Source organism: Dipodomys ordii, unplaced genomic scaffold (assembly GCF_000151885.1).
Source record: "Dipodomys ordii isolate 6190 unplaced genomic scaffold, Dord_2.0 Scaffold70, whole genome shotgun sequence".
Taxonomy (NCBI): domain Eukaryota; kingdom Metazoa; phylum Chordata; class Mammalia; order Rodentia; family Heteromyidae; genus Dipodomys; species Dipodomys ordii.
Genome location: NW_012267286.1, coordinates 905,525 through 927,412, shown reverse-complemented (window position 1 = coordinate 927,412; position 21,888 = coordinate 905,525). Strand labels below are relative to the sequence as shown.

Below are 21,888 nucleotides of genomic sequence, written 5' to 3'. Positions count from 1 at the left end.
AGCCTGACAGCTCTATGATACTCAAAGTAGAAACACACTGAAAGGACAAAGAATGTAAAAGGATCTCAGAGATGACAAGGTCCTAGAAAGACATCAACCAAGAACTTTGCCATCCTAGTCAGCCTCAAGTAAGCACATTTTCCCAAGAACCTAGCACTGGCTCTAAACATTGACACAAGTAACACTGTATACATTCTCTTTGCTTGGGATTTTCATGACCAGGGCACCATATGTGGGAATGAATGAAGTGGGAATGAGTAGTCTTTTATGTGTTCAGGGCCTGTGAAGGATACTTACCTTTATTACTATTTCCTGATGCTTTCTTGCCAAAATAATCACAAATAACTCCTGCATCTTCACTATGGCGGCAGTTATGTCTTCCAATCTCTTGTTTGATGCAATCGGCCAGAGACTTCTCGTTTCCTGTGCACTTCACATTGTCCATGTGGATGGGGCCTTTTCCTTCCCCAAAATAAGCCATGGTTCTTGCTCTGGCAGGACCCCTGGAAGCAAAGCATTCTTTAGGGATGTAGAGACTCAGTCAAGCACCCATGCGACTAGAGCACAGAGATCCTCTCACCTGTTCATTAACGTTGACATAGTAAAATTAATTAGCCTGTACATGTCCAGAAGACCCTTTATTTTTCCATGACTGTTCATAAATTGAAATAAGAACTGTACCCTCTTCAGTGTTATGCCCCATAGATGTTTCCTGTCATTTAACTTTTGCTTAGAAAGTCACACTAAATGGCATTTCAAAAGAAGAAAGAAAGCTAGTTTTAAACTCTAAACTGGAGGGGGGGGAATAAAAACAATTTTCAATCCTCTTAAGGTATAATAGTAAGCCAGATGTTGGGGGCTCACACCCATAGTCCTAGCTACTCAGGAAGCTAAGATCTGATGTTCAAAGCCAGCCCAAGCAAAAAGTTCATAGGATTCTTATCTCCAATTAATCACCCCTTCCCCCTTCCCAAAAATAGCCAGAAGTGGAGCTCAAGTGGTAGAGTGCTTTTGTGTCTTGAGCACAAAAGCTCAGGAACAACACCTAGGCACTAGTTCAAGCACAGACGCACACACACACACACACACACACACACACACACACACACACAAGCTAGAATATTACCAAGGAAATTTTGATATTAAATAATTCTCAGAGTCTTAAGAACTGATTCTTTGCATCCTTTAGAAGCAATTTGCAATTCTTAATAGAGAACATAGGAATTAAAAATAGAAGGCAGACTACTTTTGACATATTTCTCTTTTTCTTTCTACTAGCACACTACTTTTTTAATGTGCAAATTAGTAGGGCACTCAAATTAGTGACTCAAATCTGTAACCATAGCTGCTGGGGAGCTGGAGATTGGAGAATCATGATTCAAAGCCAGTCTGGGCATAAACATTCATGAGACTCCCATGGCTTAGCACAGCGGTATACCCCTGTCATCCCTAGCGACATCGAAAAGCACAATGGAGGATTACAGTCCAGGTGAGCCTAGCATAAACAAAGTGAGACCCTACCTCGAAAATAACCAGCCAACACTAAAAGGTGCTGGTGTGACTCAAGTGGTACAGTAACTGCTTACCAAATTGCCAGTCCTCACATTTAATCCCCATTGTACCATTACACAGAAAAAATGTATATACAAATTCAAAAACTTTTAATGCAATAAAATATTTCAACCAACCTCAAATTTAAAACTCTACTCCTAATAAATTAACAAATGTAATTATGAAAGACAAAAGCTTCAAAGTTTGAGTTATAGGGGCTGGGGGCACACAGCTCAAGTGCTAGAGTACTTGCCTAACATGCACGAAGCTCTGGGTTCAATCCTTAGCACCACCCAAAAATGTACATATATGTATATGTGTATATATACATATATATATACACATGCCTACATATATATATATTTACAATATTTGAAGAGTAGAAAATTATCCTACTGTTCAAGTATTTATTAAAGAGGGTAAAAACTATAAACAAAAAGAAAAATTCAATAAATATTAAATGAAGAACATCACTTTACTAAAAATCACCCTAAAGAGCAGGGCACTGGTGGCTCACGCCTGTAATCCTAGCTACTCAGGAGGCTGAGATCTGAGGATCGTGGTTCAAAGCCAGCCTGGGCAGGAGAGACGGTGAGACTCAATAAACCACCAGAAAACCAGAAGTGGCACTGTAGCTCAAGTGGTAGGGCGCTTGCCTTGAGCTGAAGAGCTGAGGGACAGCACCCAGGCCCAGAGTTCAAGCCCCAGGACCGACAAAAAAAAAAAAAAATCACCCTAAGGTACAACCATTGTAATAAGTATTTACAAGGCTGAGGATGTGGCTCAAGTACTAGAACTCCATCTGTGAAGAAAGCTGAACAATAGCACTAGGCCCTGATTTCAAGTCTCAATATCAATATATACACACAAAATTTACAAATATATTCGTTGGTAAATATTTTCTAATACACAAAATGGCATATATTATATAATTAATATCCAGATTTGTGTGTGTGTGTGTGTGTGTGTGTGTGTGTGTGTACACATGCTAGTTCTAAGGCTTGAACTCAGGGCCCAGACACTGTCCCTGAGTTTTTTGCTCAAGGCTAGCACTCTATTACTCTGAGCCACAAAATCTACTTCTGAGTTTTTTGGTGCGAACTGAAGATAAAAGTCTCACAGACTTTCCTGTCTGGGCTGGCTTTGAACTGTGATCCTCAGATCTCATCCTTCTCAGTAGCTAGGACTGCAGAGATAGCAGGCGTGAGCCACACCAGTGCCTGGCTCCCAGAAATAATACAAGAATAAAACGTACCAGACAGATACAACAACTTTGTATTTTATACCAAAGGAAATATCAACGGCCAAGAAACAAATGGAAGCATGTCGATCATTAGTAAGCAGGGAGATGTACTAAGTAAAACACTACCCCAGCTGCCCACAGATTAAATCTGTTTGTAAATTAAACAGAGTTTGTTTGTTATGTAAGGAAGTGAAAAGTATTCTTACATCTCTTGATAAGACCAAGTCAACACAATGCCTACAAGCCAGAAGTTCTACTCTTAATTATATTTTTGAAAAAAAAAACTTTTAAGAATACCATCAGAAAATCCTAAGAATGTTCTTAGCAGTCATTATATTTTTAATTAATTTTTTTTTTAGTCCAGTTGTGGGGCCTGAACTCTGGGCCTGGGTGCTGCCCCCAACCCCTCAGCTCAAGGCTAGCGCTCTACCACTTGAGCCATAGCGCCACTTCCGGCTCTTTTCTTTTTGCTTATGTGGTGCTGAGGAATTGAACCCAGGGCCTCATGCATGCAAGGCAAGCGCTCTACCACTGAGCCACCTTCCCAGCCCCAGCAGTCTTGATATTTTTAAAAGCAAAACTAGAAATGATGTTATGATGATTTGAATGCCCTCCTCAAAACTCATGTTCAAGTTTAATAGGATTGTCTAAGAGTGGGACCAGATGGGGCTTTCAAAGGATGAGACAGAGCCTCATGAATGGGTGCATCCATCCATGGATTAGTAGATCCGAGCATTCATGGATGATCTCAATACTGATCTGGTCTACTAGAAAAGCCAGTTCAATTTGGTCCGTTGTCGGTACCCTTCTCATCATTTGCTGCTGTGAGCCACCTTGGAATGCCACTCTCAAAAGATCAGCTCATAGACCTAGAGGTTGGAAGGTAAACAGCCTACATTTTGTTTAAGGATTGTTCACTTACTTTTTTTCTGTTATCTTTAAGGATTTTGACATGTCAGCTGATGAATATAAGACATCATGACTAGTGTCACCCTGTCTTGCAGTATTCAGTTAAAGCAATGGGGAATGAATTAATAAAGATAAACAACCCAGAATCAACACCATAAATAAATAAATTGGATAGTTAACACAATTTAATAATATAGAGAAAAATGCATATGAATAGATTATAGTCACTTGGATCAACAGAGATAAATCTCAAAAGTAAATCTAAGAATAGTGATAAGAAAGTGAAGGACCTAAAGTAGTAATGGTTTAACTTTCAAAAAACAGATTGTTTTTAATAGATAAAGCTACACTTAAGGATGTCACTAGTTTTAAGGTTATGAAGATTCAATGAAATGACACTGACATTTGAGACAGTGGTCACTTTGGGACGGTAAAGTAAGAATGTCGGATTGGCCCACAAGGAGCTTAAAATTACAATAACATTCTTTTTTCCAAGCTTGGTTATAGAAACCAAGGTTTGTGTAATGTCCTCCAGACTCTGTATATATGTGTCTGTGTGTGTGTGCACGTACACAAATACACACAGACACATATACGCACATACGTATACATGTTCTGCTAAGGAAGAAAATTTTAAATTTCAAAGATAAAATAACTAAGAAGTATTTTCTCTTCATATATTTTTAATAGATGACAAGATCAAATCTACTTATGAAAATGATTTAACTTTTTTTTTGTCAGTCGTGGGACTTGAACTCAGGGCCTGGGCTCTGTCCCTGAGCTCTTTCAATCAAGGCTAATGCTCTACCACTTTGAACAACAGCACCACTTCTGGTTTTTGAGTGGTTAAGTGGAGATAAGAGTCTCACGGGCTTTTCTGCCTGGGCTGGCTTTGAACCATGATTCTCAGATCTCAGCCTCCTTAGTAACTAGGATTACAGGAATGAGCCACCAGCACCAGCTCTGATTTAACTTTTAAATGTCATATACAAAATGTGAAACTTAAATCTTTGCAGTTACTTCAATGTAAACACAAATTAGATATACTTTAATTTTGATTGTTAATAAAACAGTGTTACACCAATTTTTAAAAGAAATTATTTAAACCAGACACTGGTGGCTCACGTCTATAATCCTAGCAATTCATGAGGCTGAGATCTGAGGATTGCAGTTGGAACCTAGCCTGGGCACAAAAATATATGAGACTCTGATCTCCAATTAGTTACCAAAAATGGTGGTTAACTGAAGATCAGAATATCACAGACTTCACTGCCTAGGCTAGCTTTGGATTGTGATCCTCAGATTTCAGTTTTCTGGGTAGCTAGGATTATAGGCATGAGCCACCACTGTCTGTCTTATTAGACTCTTACTAGATTTTTTTTAAGCTTTTTTATGTGCTGTACTGTATATTTCAAGAGGGGAAAAAAGAAAAGTTTAGCAAGATACTATTTGTTACTTCTTTATAATTCTGAATTAAGTCAATAAGCTGACTACATTTTCAACTGGGAGGCATTATTAGATTTAGGGAGCTAGGGGCATGGTTCAAGGCACTGCGTTTGAACACCAGAGCTGTCTCTAAAAAAAAGAGGCACTAATGAGAACAAACCTCAAAACAAATCGGAAATGTTCAGCAAGAAACCAATCCAAATAATGAGCGTCCTTACTTATAGCCAAGCTGCCGGCAGATCACAGTGGCGTCCTTGTCCGTCCATCCATCATCACAGATTGTTCCCCACTGGCCATTGATAAAGACCTCCACTCGTCCTTCTTTCTTATTTTCTCCATCCATCAATCTGATAGGAAAACCTAACCATGATTCAAAAGTATTAGAAAAGCCAAACCAGCAAACTTATACTAAGGCATGAGACTTTACAGAACACATTTTTTTTTAAAAGATCAGATATAAAATCAATTGGGCAATTTGTTTGAGGGAGAAAAGGAAGAGATATCAATAAAACCCTATATCTACATCTATGTATTTAGAAATATCAACGTCAATGTGCTCACATTGCTCAAGCTTGTATCCCCAGCATTCAGAATTTTGCCTGCTATCTATAGAAAAACCAATAGCTGTTCGTTAAATGAATGAATGGCACTATAGAAGTGAGAGGGTTTTTTAAATTACAACTAATTTCTAAATATTAAAAGAACATGAATCTAGATTTGTGTTTACTTCTTATCTTTAAAAAAAAATCTATGAACCAAGCCAGGCATACCTATAATCCTGGCTACTCAGGAGGCTGACATTTGAAGTTTGAAGCCAATCTTGGGCAGAGAAATTTGAGAGACTCCTAACTCCAACTAGCCAGCAAACAGCCCAAAGTGAAGGTGTGACTTACATGGTAGCCTTGAGCATAAAAGCTATTCAAGAGCATAAGGCCATGAGTTCAAGCTCCAGGGCTAGCATCAATCAATCAACAAATAAATAAATGAAAAGATGATTCAATCCTGAGGTTAAAGTCAAGGCCTACCTATGTCTATTTTAACATCTATTCACACACGCAGGGATGTATACCATAGTTGCACAGACTTTTCTTCCCAGCTTCAAACCACAATCCTCCAAATTTCAGCCTCCTGCGTATCTAGGATTACAGGCATGAGCCACCAGCACCTGACTTCCCTCTATATTTTTCATTCATGTTTATTCTGCCCTTTTCACCAGACATTGAGAATTTGTCTAGAATGCTTAATTGTTGTTTGAAGATCTTTATCTAAATTATTTCAGGACTGTGAGAGAATCTAGTTACCTGTTATCCAAACAGGAGACTGAAAAGATATATATAATTGGGGAACAGGAAAGATACCTGATAGGGAACTTTCTAGAAAATTGTATTTTAGAAAGGTGGGGAAGAGGGTCTATTAAATGACTCCACTTAGAACACCACTGAGATCGCTGAAGAAGCAACAGATAGCTAGTGACAAAGCACTGAACAGTATGGGGGAAGGGAACAATCTAATTTTTACATAAAATCATGTCCTAGCCTCTTGTCTGTAATCCTCGCCACCCAGGAGACTAAGATTTGAGGCTCATAGTTTGAAGCCAGCCTGGGCAAACAAATCACGGAGACTCTTCTCTCCAATTTAACTGGTAAAAAGCTGAAAGTGGAGACATGGCACAAAGTGGCAGAACACTAGCCCTGAGTGAAAAAGTCAAGAGAGAGTGAGAGGCCAGGAGTTCAAGTCCCAGTTTTGGCAAAGACTTAGGAGTCCAGATCAATGAATACTGAAACAAGTGATGGAGGGATGGATGAATGGATAATTTTGGTTTTTCTACCTTTCAGATACATGCGATTATAAGCACATTCCATGAGAAAGATTTCCATGTCACACACATGCAAAAATTGAGGAGGAACAAATTTCATCTGTGGAAAGACTCAAGGATTGTTTTTCTTGGGAAACCCACTTGTAAGCAGAGTATCAATGATGAGACGTGTTTCCCGTGCAGGCCAGTGGTTTGAGCGGGGGTAAATCTCAAGTGCAGCAGGAAATGCTCACCTTGGGAAAGTCTGCGCATATCGCTGCCAAGGTAGCAGGCGATGCCCACATCTTCTCGGTGGCTGCAGTCATGCCGGCCCCACGGCTTCCTGGGACACTGCAGGAAATGGCTTTCCTTCCCAGAGCAGCTGACATCATCCAGCCATATGGGCCCTGAGCTCTCTTCAATATGGTTTGCAGAGACTTGTTTGCCATATCTGTGGCAATGAAACAAACATTCTGCACACGACTGCTGCCTTACATTTCAGGGAACCATAAAACAAACAAGCTAATTAAGCGTCATGACTTCAGAGGGCAGGCATTTGGTCTTTCTCTTACCTTGGAGACTCAGAGTGGTGTTTGCTTTCATCGTACGTTTTAATCCTCTTAATAATTTCTGATTGATTCCATAAGTAACTAACGGGGAATTCGTTCTTGTGTCTGTCTACAGTTTAACCTTTCAACCAAGGGGATTAACTTCCAATTCCCAATTTTGTGAGAATCCCTGGGAACTGTCTGTCTGATTTTGGCCTTTGCTGAGCTTTCTGAGCTCATGTGATTGTTATCCTATCCCCTACAGGTCTTTGGTATTCTCCTCTCCAAAATAAAATGCAGTGACTGCTCAAACCTGGTGCCCCACCCAGAATAAAGTTCTGATGTCAGCCCATGAAAATCATAATGATGCTTTACATGTAAGTTTAATTTTTATCAATTTTGACACTGGCATTCCAATTGACTTTCTAGTTTATATCATATCATACGTATTTGTAAGGAATTATATGCTATAAAATAGGAAATACCTGTAAAACTTCTCTCATCCTCCTTTCAATCTCCCTTTGGTTCCAAAAATATCCAAGTTTCCAGAAATCAGTGTGCTTAAAAGATCTTTATGGTGTCATTGTGTTCTAAAAGTTGATGAAATTCAACTCTAATTCATAATAAGGTTTGTGCCAATCATTTTCTCACTTAATGTTTCTTATTTTTGACATTAAGAATATAAAAAGTGCCAGGCACTGGTGGCTCATGCCGTAACCCTAGCTACTCAGGAGGTTGAGGTCTGAGGATCATAGTTTGAAGCCAGCCTGGGCAGGAAAGTCTATGAGACTCTTATCTCCAATTAACTACCAGAAAGCTGGAAGTGGAGCTATAGCTCAAAATAGTAGAGCACTAGCTTTAAGCAGGGACAGTGCTCAGGCCCTGAGTACAAGTCCATGACTGAGCCAAAAAGAAGGAGGAGGAGGAGGGGTAAGAGGAGCAGGAGGAGGAAGAGAAGGAGGAGGAAGAAGGCTCTTTTAATTCGCCATGAATTTCTCCAGTTGTTTAACTGTATTTAACCACCTGACATGTAAAAAAATTAAAACAATGCACTTTTTCATTTATCTTCATTTTCTTCCATCATCTTTCTAACTCATCAGTTGTAAATCTTGTATTGCTATCACTTTCAACTTACCCCTTCCTCCTAAAAACATGCGTCAGTCTGTCATTCTCAACTATATATATAACATACATATACCAGGAAGTTGTTTTGTGCCAATGCTAAATCTTGCATGGCCACTTGAGCCATACCTTCATTCCAAGCTTTTTGCTGGTTACTTAGAGATAAGAATCTCCTAAATTCGTCTACTTGGGCTGGTTTTGGACAGCAATCTTACAATCTTAGCTTCTCTAGTAGGTAGGATTACAGGCATGAGTCACTGATACCCAACTCCAGGAAGTTATTTTAGTTCAATATTTTACTACTATCAAGAAACACAAGGTTTTCTCTTTTCCTCATTCCAAATGAGTTTTCTTTCAAAAATTCCTCAGTAAACTACATGTAGCACATGCTCACAGCAACACATTAAGAGAACACTTTTAGAACCAGTGAGTATTCTATCTATGAATGAAAGAAAAGCTGGATTGATTTACAAATGAAAGTAATAAAACATGGAGGAAAAAGTTACTATCACAATTCTTTACTGAGGAAAATGGTGAAAATGTATGAAAAACAATGGGGTTTATGAATCTCTCTGAATTTGTGAAAGCAGATCACAGTTTTCTGTGTAACAGATTCACAAACATAAAATGACATGTGCTAAGTAATTCCTAGTAGTTGGCAGTAATTATTTGGCTGATACATCATACCCTCTGACCTAATAATTTTATAAATGTCCTGTCTGGGGCTGAGCCAAGCCTGTAATTCTAGCTACTCAGGAGGCTGAGACCTGAGGGCCATAGTTCAAAGCCAGACCTAGGAGGAAAGTGTGAGATTCTTATCTCCAATTAACCACCAAAAAGCCAGAAATGAAGCTATGGCTCAAATTGTAGAGCACTGGCCTTGAGCATAAAAGCCCAGGGATAGCACCCAGGCCCTTAGTTCAAGCCCAGTACTGGCAAAACAAAACAAAACTGCTCTGCCCAGTAAATTTCAAAATATGGAGTAATTATACGTATTTATACCCTCATGAAGTATTGTTTACAACTAATCTAATATGAAATTAATATCTACTTAAAATTAACTTGAATATTACATAAATTATGACATGACTATCATGACTATTTAGTGGATATGAGGTTAACATGAAAACTTGTGACTTACGTAGCCATATAAAGTAAAAAAATATGCAGTCAAAACTCCAATGTTCATTGTTAGAGGAGATACAGTTATATGTACAAGTTATAATAACAAGAGTACAAAAAGAAAAAATTATATAGTATTTTATTTATTTCTTTTCCAAACTTCCTTTTATATTGTTTTTATAAATTTATATATATATTAATTTGTAATGTAAATATATATTTAAACAGTATTTTTTCTTCCTTTTCCAAACTTTCTCTTTTCTATTGTTTTTATAAATTAATATGCACATTAATTTATAATACATTGTTTATTTATATATTTTAACATGTTATCCTAGCATACAGTTTTTAAGGTTTAGTGCACATTTGCAATTAGCTTCAGCTCAAGCTGAAAGGAAAGAATTTTGTCAATCATTTAAGCATGAAAACACCACTTCAAGCATGACAGAAATATGGAAAACAAAGAATGGTCATTCATGGGTTTTGTCCAAGTATTTGCTCAAAGGCACCATTACTGCAGCTATTACTGCAGTCAATATAAGTCCTCACACTAGAATGCATTGTGCATATGACACGACATGGAATACATGGCCCAAAGTGTGAAACGTAGCCAAGGCGAGTTCTAAAGGTCATCTCATGACAGAGTGCTGTTTTCCTCAAATAACAGTGATCATTATCACAGCATTCTGACATGTCACTGGGCTGCACTGAAATGTTAGACACCATGATGTCAAAACTAACAACATCCAATGGTAGAGAATGTCTGAGGACATGATGCCTTCAGTATTACTTGCAGAGAATCAAAGGGATTTAGAAGTCACCACTGACTTCAACTGATTTGTTTAAGGAGAGAGGGGGCAGGAAAGTTGACTGACGCAAATGGCAAGGAATGGTTATTGGTCATCTTAGAAGTTGTTGTGTTTTATTGTTGTGTGCCCATCAGTAAGCAGGCAGAAAGATGATAGATAGATAGATAGATAGATAGATAGATAGATAGATAGATAGATAGACAGACAGACAGACAGACAGGCAGGCAGACAGACAGATAGATTTCATAGATTGGATGGATGGATAGATGGACAGATGGATGGAAGATTGATTTTATATATATATATATATATATGATAGAAAATAAATAATGGAATGGATAGATAGAGGGAAGCAAAGAAAGAAAGAAGGAAAGAAAGATAGATAGACAGACAGATAGGTGAAAAGATATATTTTTAGTATGGTAGAAATTACAAGTCAAGATTCCACAAGAAGACTTTTAAAGATACAACTTGGCATTTAGCTGCTTCATAGTGCCAGGTCTTACTTAAATCCCAGCTGTCGACAAGCCACATATGTGTTCGACTCCGTCCAGCCATCGTCACAGACGGTCCCCCACTGGCCCCTATAGTACACTTCCAGGCGGCCTTCGTGGATTCCTTTCCCACCTGCAAGTCGGATGGCTCCATCTATGACAAGAAAGAGACACAGGGTCTAAGCAAATCAATTCTCCAAAGGTGAAAAAGCAAAACAACCCTTAGATACTGCCAGAAATATCACCATACTCAGGCCTCCCTCTATGTTCTTCATTAAGCGTACAGTCCCATTCCCTCAGTGGTGACTGACGCCGTCACATTGCTTCTGACAACATCACGTTGTTTCTGACATCTGACACAACACACATCTCTTCCTAGTAACAGCCCACCTGTTCTGTGAGTAGAAAAATAGTTCCAAGTACATATTCTGATTTCTCTAGATGAAATACTATTTGGGAAATTTTTGATGATCAAGTTGTGTTTATGCCTAACCATATTTTGCTGATATTTTAAAAGCCAGAAAACACTGTAACTTGGAATTAGTTCAAACTTTTAACTGCAAACCAAAAAATACAGAACGATGAAGACCGAAAAAATTATTCTGGAATAAGGAAAATTGTATCCTGTCCATAGTTTTATTATTCCATGTGCATCCATGAATGATAAAAATTAGAGCACTCTCCTTGCCTTTGTTCTTTTATTAATAATACAGATCTGAAATCTAAACCTTTATTAACAATGAGTAATCAGATTCCAGAGAACTCTCTTAAAAGTTTCTAAGCAAAATAAATCAATTTAAATCCATAAAAGGTAGACTTAAAGCTATGTCTATCCAAAAAGATCCAACTCCTCTCCCTCCATAAAGCAAAGGTCATAATTTTCACGAAGCTCTGGGATCTTTTAAAGCAATAAAAGTCTTTCAGACAAAGATCCTTCTGCTAATAAATTACCATCCATAACACTCTGTGGAATCTGTTGTCATCACAGCAATAATACAAGTTTATAATTATTTAGAAAAGGGTTAAATGGCAGGAAATTAAATGTTCTTGCTCAACCTTATATGTTAGAGACTTGCTGTGCTGCTAACAAAAACAACAGGTTTTCCCATGTTAATAAAAGATATTCATTTAGAATGTCATTGGCCTCTAAGAAGTTACTCTCTTCTTTTTCCTTGTGTGTGTGTGTGTGTGTGTGTGTGTGTGTGTGTGTGTGTGTGAGTGTGCGTGCGTGTACATGCAGGCTCCTAAACTGGAGCTTGAACTCAGGGCCTCATGCTCTTGCTTGGTGTTTTCACTCAAGGCTGATGATCAACCACGCGGGCCATACTTCTACTGGCATATGGCTGGTTAATCAAAATTGAGTCTCTCAGATTTTTCTGCTGGGGCTGGCTTTGAACCTGGATCCTCTGGCCTCTTCCATGTGCTTCCTCTATCATGGGCCCAGAAACAATAGAGCTAAGGATTATGAACTAAAAATCTCTGAAATGTAGAGCCAAAAGACAAAGTTTCCTCCTTGAAGCTCATGTAAGGTATTTTGTTACAGCAACTTAAAAACTAACACATTATAAGTGGTAACCCCTCTGTACAACCCCTTAATAATAATAGTTATTGTTTTTAATAGCAATAATAGTTCTTAAAAATAACAAAAATAGTTTTTAACACATCATAGAAACAATAGATTTATGACAAACCAAATTCTCCTCATTTCTGTTTTTTCTTCTTCCTTCCAAACTCATAAGAATGTATGCCAAGGGCAACTCTACTCTGACATGACATTCTTATAACACATGACCTATTTGGACAGGCACACTGCCATGTGGCATACTCTGAAAAAGAGCTCACCCAAGTTAATCTGGTTTCTTTAGCCATGTGCTTTAAGCAACAATCACATCAGTACAGCTGTATATCAGCTAGACACGTGCTCTGAGAGCCAAACTGGTGCATCAAGGAATAAACTAAAAACATGAATGAATGTCTGCAATGTATCACTGCACATTTATTTTGATTATTGGGTTTCTGTGATGCAACAAAGTTATATTTTTTGACCTGGCCTTCTGAAACTTTAAATGGAAAATTTCAGAAATAAATAATGAGCTGGGCGTGAAGAGCACACGTTTGTAACTCTAAATATTCAGGAGGCTGAGATCTGAGGATCGTTGTTCAAAGCCAAGCCAGGGCAGGAGAGTCCCTAAGACTCTTCTCTCCAGTTAATCACTAGAAAAATGGAAGTGGAGCTGTGGCTCAAAGTGGTAAGGTGCTAGCCTTGTAGAAAAAAAATAGACAATGAATATAAAGATTAAATTTTAATACATAGTTTGTATTATGTTCATTTAATAGTAATATTCAAATAAAGGAGTAAGGAAGCTGTGGGCTGCCAAGATGGTACTAGGGGCCAGGATAAGCCTCTTACCAGTTAGAGGGGTACAGGACACCCCAGCATCTTCTTTATGGAGACAGTTATGCTCTCCCCAGGGGCTCTTTGGACACTGATCGATTGAAAATTCATTCCCAGTACATCGGACTTCATCCAACAATATTGGGCCAAACCCTTCCCCAAAAGATGCTTGGTTCCAGGCCTTGGCGATGCCACTGAGAAAACATAAGAACATAAGCATTCTGGGCTTGACAACAAAACTTTCATGACTTTTCTTTTGTCTATGGTTAAAGATTATCATCAGTTCACTGAATGGGTGATTATGATTTTCTGTATTTCGTTTTTCTGTTCATTTGTTGTATTTCTTTACATTTTCTATGATCATATCTATCTCAAAGACTGGTAGCTATTCTCATATATTTACCCTACTTTGCTTTTTGGAAGAGGGTGAGAAAATGGCTGTCCAAAATAAAGACCAGGCCCCTCTCCTTCTAGATGACTTTGTTCATTTCGTAACATCAGATCTATCTCTCCGTCTACTTTTAGTGTACAGGGCATCAATTATGCTGCGTAAGTGTAAGTACATCCATTCCAGAACTTTTGTCAGTATCCCCAATACAACACCAGCATGACAGTGCTACCAATGATAGTTGAAGAAGCGTGTATCAATTATCATTTCTAGGATGTGTCCTTGTCTCACACCCTTATTCCTGCTCACTACAAAGCAAGGGTGATGGCTGGAGCTTGAGAAGTCACTGATCTTGGTCCCTAGGGTACTATTTTAAGGATGACAGATGTGACTTAAGTGGTAGAGTGACAGTATTGAATAAAAAAAGCCAAGCCAGCTGCTGGTGGTTCACACCTGTAATCCAAGTTACTCAGAAGACTGAGATCTGAGGATTGAGGTCTAAAGCTAGCCTGGGTAGGAAAACTTGTAATATTCTTATCTCCAATTAACCACCAAAGAAGCCAGAAGTAGAACTCTGGCTCAAAGTTTAGATCACTAGCCTTAAGCAAGAAGAAGCTGAGGGACAATATCCAAGTCCCTAGTTCAAGACCTAGAACCAACACAAACAAAAGCCAAGTGAAAGTACAAGATCTTGAGTTTAAGCTACACTACTGGCAAATAAACAAACAAAAAAGGAAACTTTTTTAAAGACAGAAAAAGGTTAACATTGGCCAGGTGCTGATGGCGCATGCCTGTAATTCTAGCTACTCCAGAAACTGAAATTTGAGAATTGCTGGTTCAAAGTCAATCTGGGGAAAAAAACAAAAACAAAAACGAATGAGACTCTTACCTCTAATTAACCAGCAAAAAGCCAGAAGTAGAGATGTAGCTCAAGTAATATGGTGCTAACATTGAGTGAAAGAAAGTTAAGCAAGAGTGCGAGGCCCTAAGTTCAAGTCCTAGTATGGGCACAAAAAATAATAATATATGAATAAAAGGATGTTAGAAAGGAAGAAAGAAAGGTCTAGAGCCTTGAAAAGTATACAACTCAGCAAATTAGCATTGTACCTGTCACCTCTGGTCTTTTCTTTCTTATCCTTTTTTTTTGGGGGGGAGGGGCTGTGGTGTTTGAACTCAGGAACTTACGTTTGTCAAGCTGGCACTCTACTGCTGTGTAATGTCTCATGCCATACTTTTTGCTGGATATTTTTAGGATAAAGTCTTGCTTTCCTCCAGAACACGCCTGCCTGGACTGTGATCCTCTTACTTCTGTTACACTCCACCATATCCCCAAAGCTTCTCTGTGGAGCTGGAACTCTTACCAGGCTTCCCAGTTTAGGCTGACCTTGAACTGAGATCCTCCTGAGCTCTACCTCCAGATCACTAAGACTTACAGGTGTGAGCCACTGGCTTCTGACTCTTTTTTTTTTTTTTTTGTCAGTTATGAGGCTTGAACTCTGGGCCTGGGTGCTGCCCCTGAGCTCTTCAGCTCAAGGTGAGCACTCTAACACTTGAGTCACAGTACCACTTCCGGTTTTCTGGTGGTTTACTGGAGATAAGAGTCTCACGGGGCTGGGAAGATGGCTCAGCGGTAGAACGCTTGCCTTGCATGCATGAGGCCCTGGGTTCAATTCCTCAGCACCACATAAGCAAAAAGAAAAAAGCTGGAAGTGGCGCTGTGGCTCAAGTTGTAGAGCGCTAGCCTTGAGCTGAAGAGCTGAGGGACAGCGCCCAGGCCCAGAGTTCAGAGTTCAGGCCCCACAACCAGACCTAAAAAAAAAAAAAAAGAGTCTCAGGGACTTTCCTGCTCAGGCTGGCTTTGAACCGCAGTCCTCAGATCTCAGCCTCCTGAGTAGCTAGAATTATAGGCATGAGCCACCGGTACCTGGCTATGGCTTCTGACTCTTGAAAGAGAAATAAACTTTAGCTTAACGTTGTTTAAGCTACTACTACAATTATGTCTTGGTGGTAGACAGCTAAACTAATCCCTAAGGAAAACACCTTCAGCCAAATATAGTGGTAGAAAGTTTACTTTTCTCAAAATTCAAAGTCGTATCATAACCTTGAATCCAAGAGTTGGATAAAGATTGTGATAATCTGTCAAAATAACTAATGACTTTAGAAAATGCATTTTCACCTCCAGTTAGCCTTTTAATTTTTAGACTTGTATATGTTGTTTGCTAATAACATTGTCTCTAATCTCTATTGTTTTTGTTCTCTATTATTTTGAGAATCTACAACCAAAATATCAAGGAAAAGTCTGTTAAATGGTCTTGACAGTCCCATAATGGTAAAATCTTAGAGTCAGTTTTTTGGTTGAAGAAAATCTTGTTTGATTACTTTAATAGGTATTGTGGAATGGCTTTTACGAGTACATATATTTTAAAAAATTAACAAAAATATTTAGCCATTAAGCACATCTTGACCAGTAAAACAAAATAAGATGAATTTATTTGTTCCTTTATCACCTGACCAACTTTTTGTTTAAAATTCACAGAGTATAACTAAAGGAAGAATAAAAGAGTATTTACAGTAATGGGGGCACAGGGAAAGCTGGAGAAAGAAAACAATAGTTAATTTTCCCATTGAAATAGCATATTTTTATTTGTGTGCTGTTAAAAATATTAAATTGGAGCAAGGGAAGGGGTAGCATTGTCCAAAAATAAATATACTCTTTCACCTGCCTTATGGAACTGTAAGCCCTCTGTACATCACCTTTAGAGTAACAATACAATTTTTAATTTAAAATTGGAGATCCTGACACTTGAATTTCTCTCTGATGTTTGCAGAACTGAAGGGTCGGAGTAACCCTTCTTCCCCAACAAATATCAAAGAGTAATATCTGGTACTGAAGGACAAATGTGAGAACACAACAAAGAGGTCCTAACACAGATGATGTGGTCCAAATGACCATTTCCTGAATGAGTATTTTGTTTTGCTATGGGAAATGTAACAACCAAACAGAAAAATCTAAATGCTCCATTGATGGGATTGTCTTTAGTGAAACTTTCAGTTGTTTCAGAATACTTTCACACGCCTTACAAAAGGCTACAGAAGGCAGGCGTATATAAAATCTTTAATTGTACAGAGGAGCTGCTATTCACCGAATCAGTTTGTAAATACAGTGCCATCTTCATCAATGTCACTGTTTTCAACATTCTCACCCACCCCTCCCAATATACCCCTTCCCTCCCCCATTTATCTTAAAGTTAGGTTATGTGTTGAATTTTTTGCCATTTAAGCAATTGATGTGTGCAATGCATCTTGATCTGTGTCATCACTTCAACATCTTCACCTCCTTCCACTCACCCCTTCCTTTATATTTCTCAGATCTGTGGTTATATACAATGAATTCTTGCCTGCATTCCCCCCACCCATTCACTTTCATTCTTCTACCCCTCCCCCCTTGGCCCACCCTCCACTCTAGCAATTATCCTAGTACTTACTTTGTTGCGCTTTGACTTACTCTTTTTTTTTTTTTAAGAATTATGCTATTCGCACTCTCCATAGAGTCTATTACACTTCAGTTAATTCAATTAATGAGGGAAACCATGCAACAGATGTCTCTCTGGCTTACTTTACTTAACATAATTTTTCTTAAGTCTTTTATTTCTTTTTTTGGGGGGGGTCCGGTTGTGGGACCTGAACTCTGGGCCTGGTCACTGTCCCTTAGCTCTTCAGCTCAAGGCTAGCACTCTACCACTTAAGCCACAGCGCCACTTCCGCCTTTTTTTTTTCTGCTCATGTGGTGCTGAGGAATTGAACCCAGGGCCTCATGCATGCAAGGCAAGTGCTCTACCACTGATCCACCTTCCCAGCCCCAAGTCTTTCCATTTCTTTACAAATGATACAATATCATTCTTTCTGATGGGTGAGTAGAATTCCACGTGTATATATACCATATTTTCTTGACCCATTTGTCCACTGAAGGGCATCTGGGCTGATTCTATATATTGGCTATAGTAGACAATGCTGTAATGAACATGGTTGTGCTGGTAGCTTTAGTGTGGCCTTCTTTGTGCTCTATTGGGTAAATGTCCAGGAGTAGAACTGCTGGGTCACAGAGTAGTTTTATGTTTAATTTTTTGAGGAATCTCCATATCTCCATATTGCTTTCCACCCCCCCCCAAATATATATCAAATAGTCCCTCTGTATCTCTCTGTGTCTGGGGAATATGTTCCAAGGTATCTAGCAGATACCTGAAAGGGCAGATACTACCAAACCCTGTGCATATCATATATGCCTATGATAAAGTTTCATTTATCAATTTTGCATAGTAAGAAATTGATGAGCTGGGCATGGGTGGCTCACACCTGTAATCCTAGATACTCAGGAGGCTAAGATCTGAGGATCACAGTTCAAAGCCAGCCCAGGCAGGAAAGTCTGTGAAACTCTTATCTCCAATAAACCACCAGAAAACCAGAAGTGGCACTGTGGCTCAAGGGTTAGAGGGCTCACCTTGAGCTGAAGAGCTCAGAGAGAGCACCCAGGCCTAGAGTTCAAGTCCCACAACCAACAAAAACAAAACCAAAAAAGAAAGAAAGAGAGAGAGAGAAAGAAAGAAAGAAAGAAAGTTTATAATAACTTTTACCAAAATAGACTGGTTCTAATAACATACTGAAATAAAAGTGATCTGGATGTCTCATTTCACAATGTATCTTACTATACTATGCTCATCTTTTTCTTATGAAGATGTGAGATGACACACAGTTTTACACAGAGATAGGGTGAAAGGAAGGACAAAGACACCAAGAGACAGTGTTAGGACAACTGAACACAGCACTGTGATACCAAAACAACCAGAGATGGAGAGGAAGCTGGGGGACTGTGTACACACACCAGGGCTGAATGGAACAGGATGGAGTGAGATTCAGCCAACTACTAACAACAACTCAAAACTCAAGCCTATAATCCTAGCTCCTCAGGAGGCTGAGGTCTAAAGATCCTGGTCCAAAGCCAGCCTAGACAAGTAAGTCTACAACTTATCTCCAATTAACCTTTAAAAAGCCAGAAGTGGAGCTGTGGCTCAAGTGTTAGAGCACTAGCCTTGAGCACAAAAGCTCAGAGACATCACCCACACCCTGTGTTCAGGCCACAGGACCAGCACACACACACACACACACACACACACACACACACAAAGCCTTATGAATTACTAGCATGTCTAAGGAGGCCTGAGTTTGATTCCAGTCCAAAAAATTAGATAAATGACATAGATAATATATAGCCAGCTAGCTACATGGTAAATACATACATGCATATATACATAAATGATACAGAGATACAAAGATAGTTGCATAAATAAATACATGGATATATGGATAGATAGATTATCGGTAGACATGATATAAATTATTTCTAAAAACTTTCACACCATAGTTTCTAGCTCCAGCTAACTGAAAGTAGGCACAATGAAATCACAGGTCAGGAGAATTGTTATACTGCTGTCCATGTTCAAAAGCTCATTTTTTTCTAAGCTGACTCCTTGAAGAGAAGTAGTTGTGAGCATAGAGTCTCTGAAGATCTGGGCTCTTCTCTAACTAAGCTTGACCATCTTTGGAAAGGACTAGGATACCATATCTTAACAAGGAAAAGCAATGGCTGTTTGCAGAAGTGTAGCAATTAAACTACTGCAAATCAGCAGATCAATAATGGTGGCTCTCTCTCTCTTCTAGCACTGTTAACAGTTTTCTTCCTAACAGTTAGTGAACATGTTTTTTTTTACTGCTACATAATTCACCTAAGACCATAGGTATTTAGTCATATTATATTCATAAACTACTTTGCTTAATGGCAACTCTAAGGGCTGGGATGCAAAGCGCTTGCCCAGCAAGTGCAACATCCTGGTTCAATCCCTAGTACCAAAAAAAAAAAAAGACAAAATAAACACAATTAAAATCAAACAACAGCAAAAAGAAACCAAACTAAATGGCAGCTCCTTTGTACAACTACTTAAAGATGATCCTAAAACTTAAAAAAAGAAAAAAAAACACTTTCACCACTCCTAAACAGAGCTGAGTATTTTAATATTTTCTGGTCCTCCTGTTGTAAATTTGTTTTGTTTATTTTGAAGTCATCTTTAAAATAACACATACAAAATTAAGTCACAGTCTTTAAGACACTAAATAAGTATATGTGTTATTTTTATTATACATTATAAGGTGAGAGCCTAAAATCCATCCATTTTTGACCTTTTTTTCTGAGACTCTACTCAAAGCTGGTATCTAATGCTTTTGCTCATCCAACTCCTCAATTTATGATTTGTACCATTTCATACTCATGTGGTAGAGGCATACATCATCAGAGGTAAACATTTTTAAGTATTTTAATGCACAAGAATTATTTGACAAAGAAAAGCTAAGCACAGTTCTGTACTTTGTTACCCCAGCATTTGGGTGGTAACAAGATTGAGAGTTCACAGGCAGCCTGACATACATACTGAAACTGTCAAAATGGCAACAGGCACAACCACAAAACTTCACAAAAGAAAAGACTGTAGTAGAGTAAACAAAACTTCTTTGTGCGCAGAAGGGGCTGATGCTTCTAGGCAAATATCTCCTAATCAAAATGATACTTTAGTAGTCATCTATCATGCTGTGAAAAAAAATCAAAATGTTTTAAATGGTGCTGATACCAGAAGAGATCTTTTCTCTCATAGGAAAATGCATTCGCATGACCTTTACACCATATTAAACAGAAGAACAGTTCAACACCCACCGAAAATGAAATTCAAAGTTGATGGAAAGGCTGCAAGTAATGTCCAGAATTTGGAGGGGGAGGATTAAGTGACAAAAATGTATTGTTCTAAATATGTGAATATACGCACTAATATTGGTTCATAAGAGAAGGGAACTGCGGAGCTGTGTGCCAGAGGCCAGTGACCCCTTTTTTAGAGGAAGATCAGGGTAGCAGAGAAGAGAACAGAAGCCAGCGATCTGTGGCCGCTGGACAAATCTGCAATGCTACCTGGGTGAATACTGGCCTGGGAGCTGTTGTTTTCAAGAGTTGTTCTCACATTTTATTCGTGGCTAGAGAAAAAAGAAAATGAGAATACAATTTATAGGAGTCAAAAATCAAATGCAATGCAGTTTTGACTATCCCAAATCAGAACGAAGCCACACTAAGTTACAGTCTAAGGCTGCTTTTATGCTCATATGGCACAGCTGAGTGGCTAGAAAATCTAAAATCCTTATCCTCAGGCTTTTTACCTAAAGAGTTTGCAGACCACACTGCTCTCTAGAAGACAGAGATTAATGAAAGCTAACATGGACTCTGATAAACACAACACTGAGGGTTGGAGATCAGAAAAGGAGAAACAGGATGACAGGATGACAGATGCAGGTCACGGGCAAGCCAGATGGGGGAACTCAGAGAAGCAGATCAAGTATCCTCTTGGGTCTTTTCCCTGAGATATAAACACCAGGAAGGAAAAGAAGCTCTATTCACGGAAATTTCAGTAGGTACAATTCATTGAGCCATGATTACGTGTACCAAGTAAATCTGGAAGCAGAATGGGATCATCGAAAATGTGATCAGAGGGGCTGGGAAGGTGGCTCAGTGGTAGAGCGCTTGCCTTGCATGCCTGAGGCCCTGGGTTCCATTCCTCAGCACCACATAAGCAAAGAGAAAAAAGCCGGAAGTGGCGCTGTGGCTCAAGTGGTAGAGCGCTAGCCTTGAACTGAAGAGCTGAGGGACAGCGCCCAGGCCCAGAGTACAGGCCTCACAACCGGATCCCCCCCCCAAAAATAAAAAAGAAAATGTGATCAGACAGAATTTGAGCGGACAGAAAAAAATGAGATCCAGATGTTTTAAAGATGAAAGATGTGGCACAACTACTTAAAGATAATAAAAATAGGGGCTGGGAAGGTGGCTCAGTGGTAGAGTGCTTGCCTTGCATGCATGAGGCCCTGGGTTTGATTTCTTAGCACCAGATAAGCAAAAAGAAAAAAGCCGGAAGTGGCACTGTGGCTCAAGTGGTAGAGTGCTAGCCTTGAGCTGAAGAGCTGAGGGACAGTGCCTAGGCCCA

At 39.0% G+C, this 21,888-nt stretch overlaps 1 protein-coding gene across 1 annotated transcript in view; it reads right to left on the bottom strand.

Annotated features, from left to right (window-relative positions):
- Prss12 (protease, serine, 12 (neurotrypsin, motopsin)) overlaps window positions 1–21,888 on the bottom strand; it is a 74,221-nt gene that overhangs the window by 21,316 nt on the left and 31,017 nt on the right. Inside the window, 5 exon segments of the mRNA XM_013023734.1 lie at window positions 298–503; window positions 5,368–5,509; window positions 7,199–7,395; window positions 11,052–11,193; window positions 13,450–13,628. Coding sequence (XP_012879188.1) covers window positions 298–503; window positions 5,368–5,509; window positions 7,199–7,395; window positions 11,052–11,193; window positions 13,450–13,628 — 866 coding nt within the window.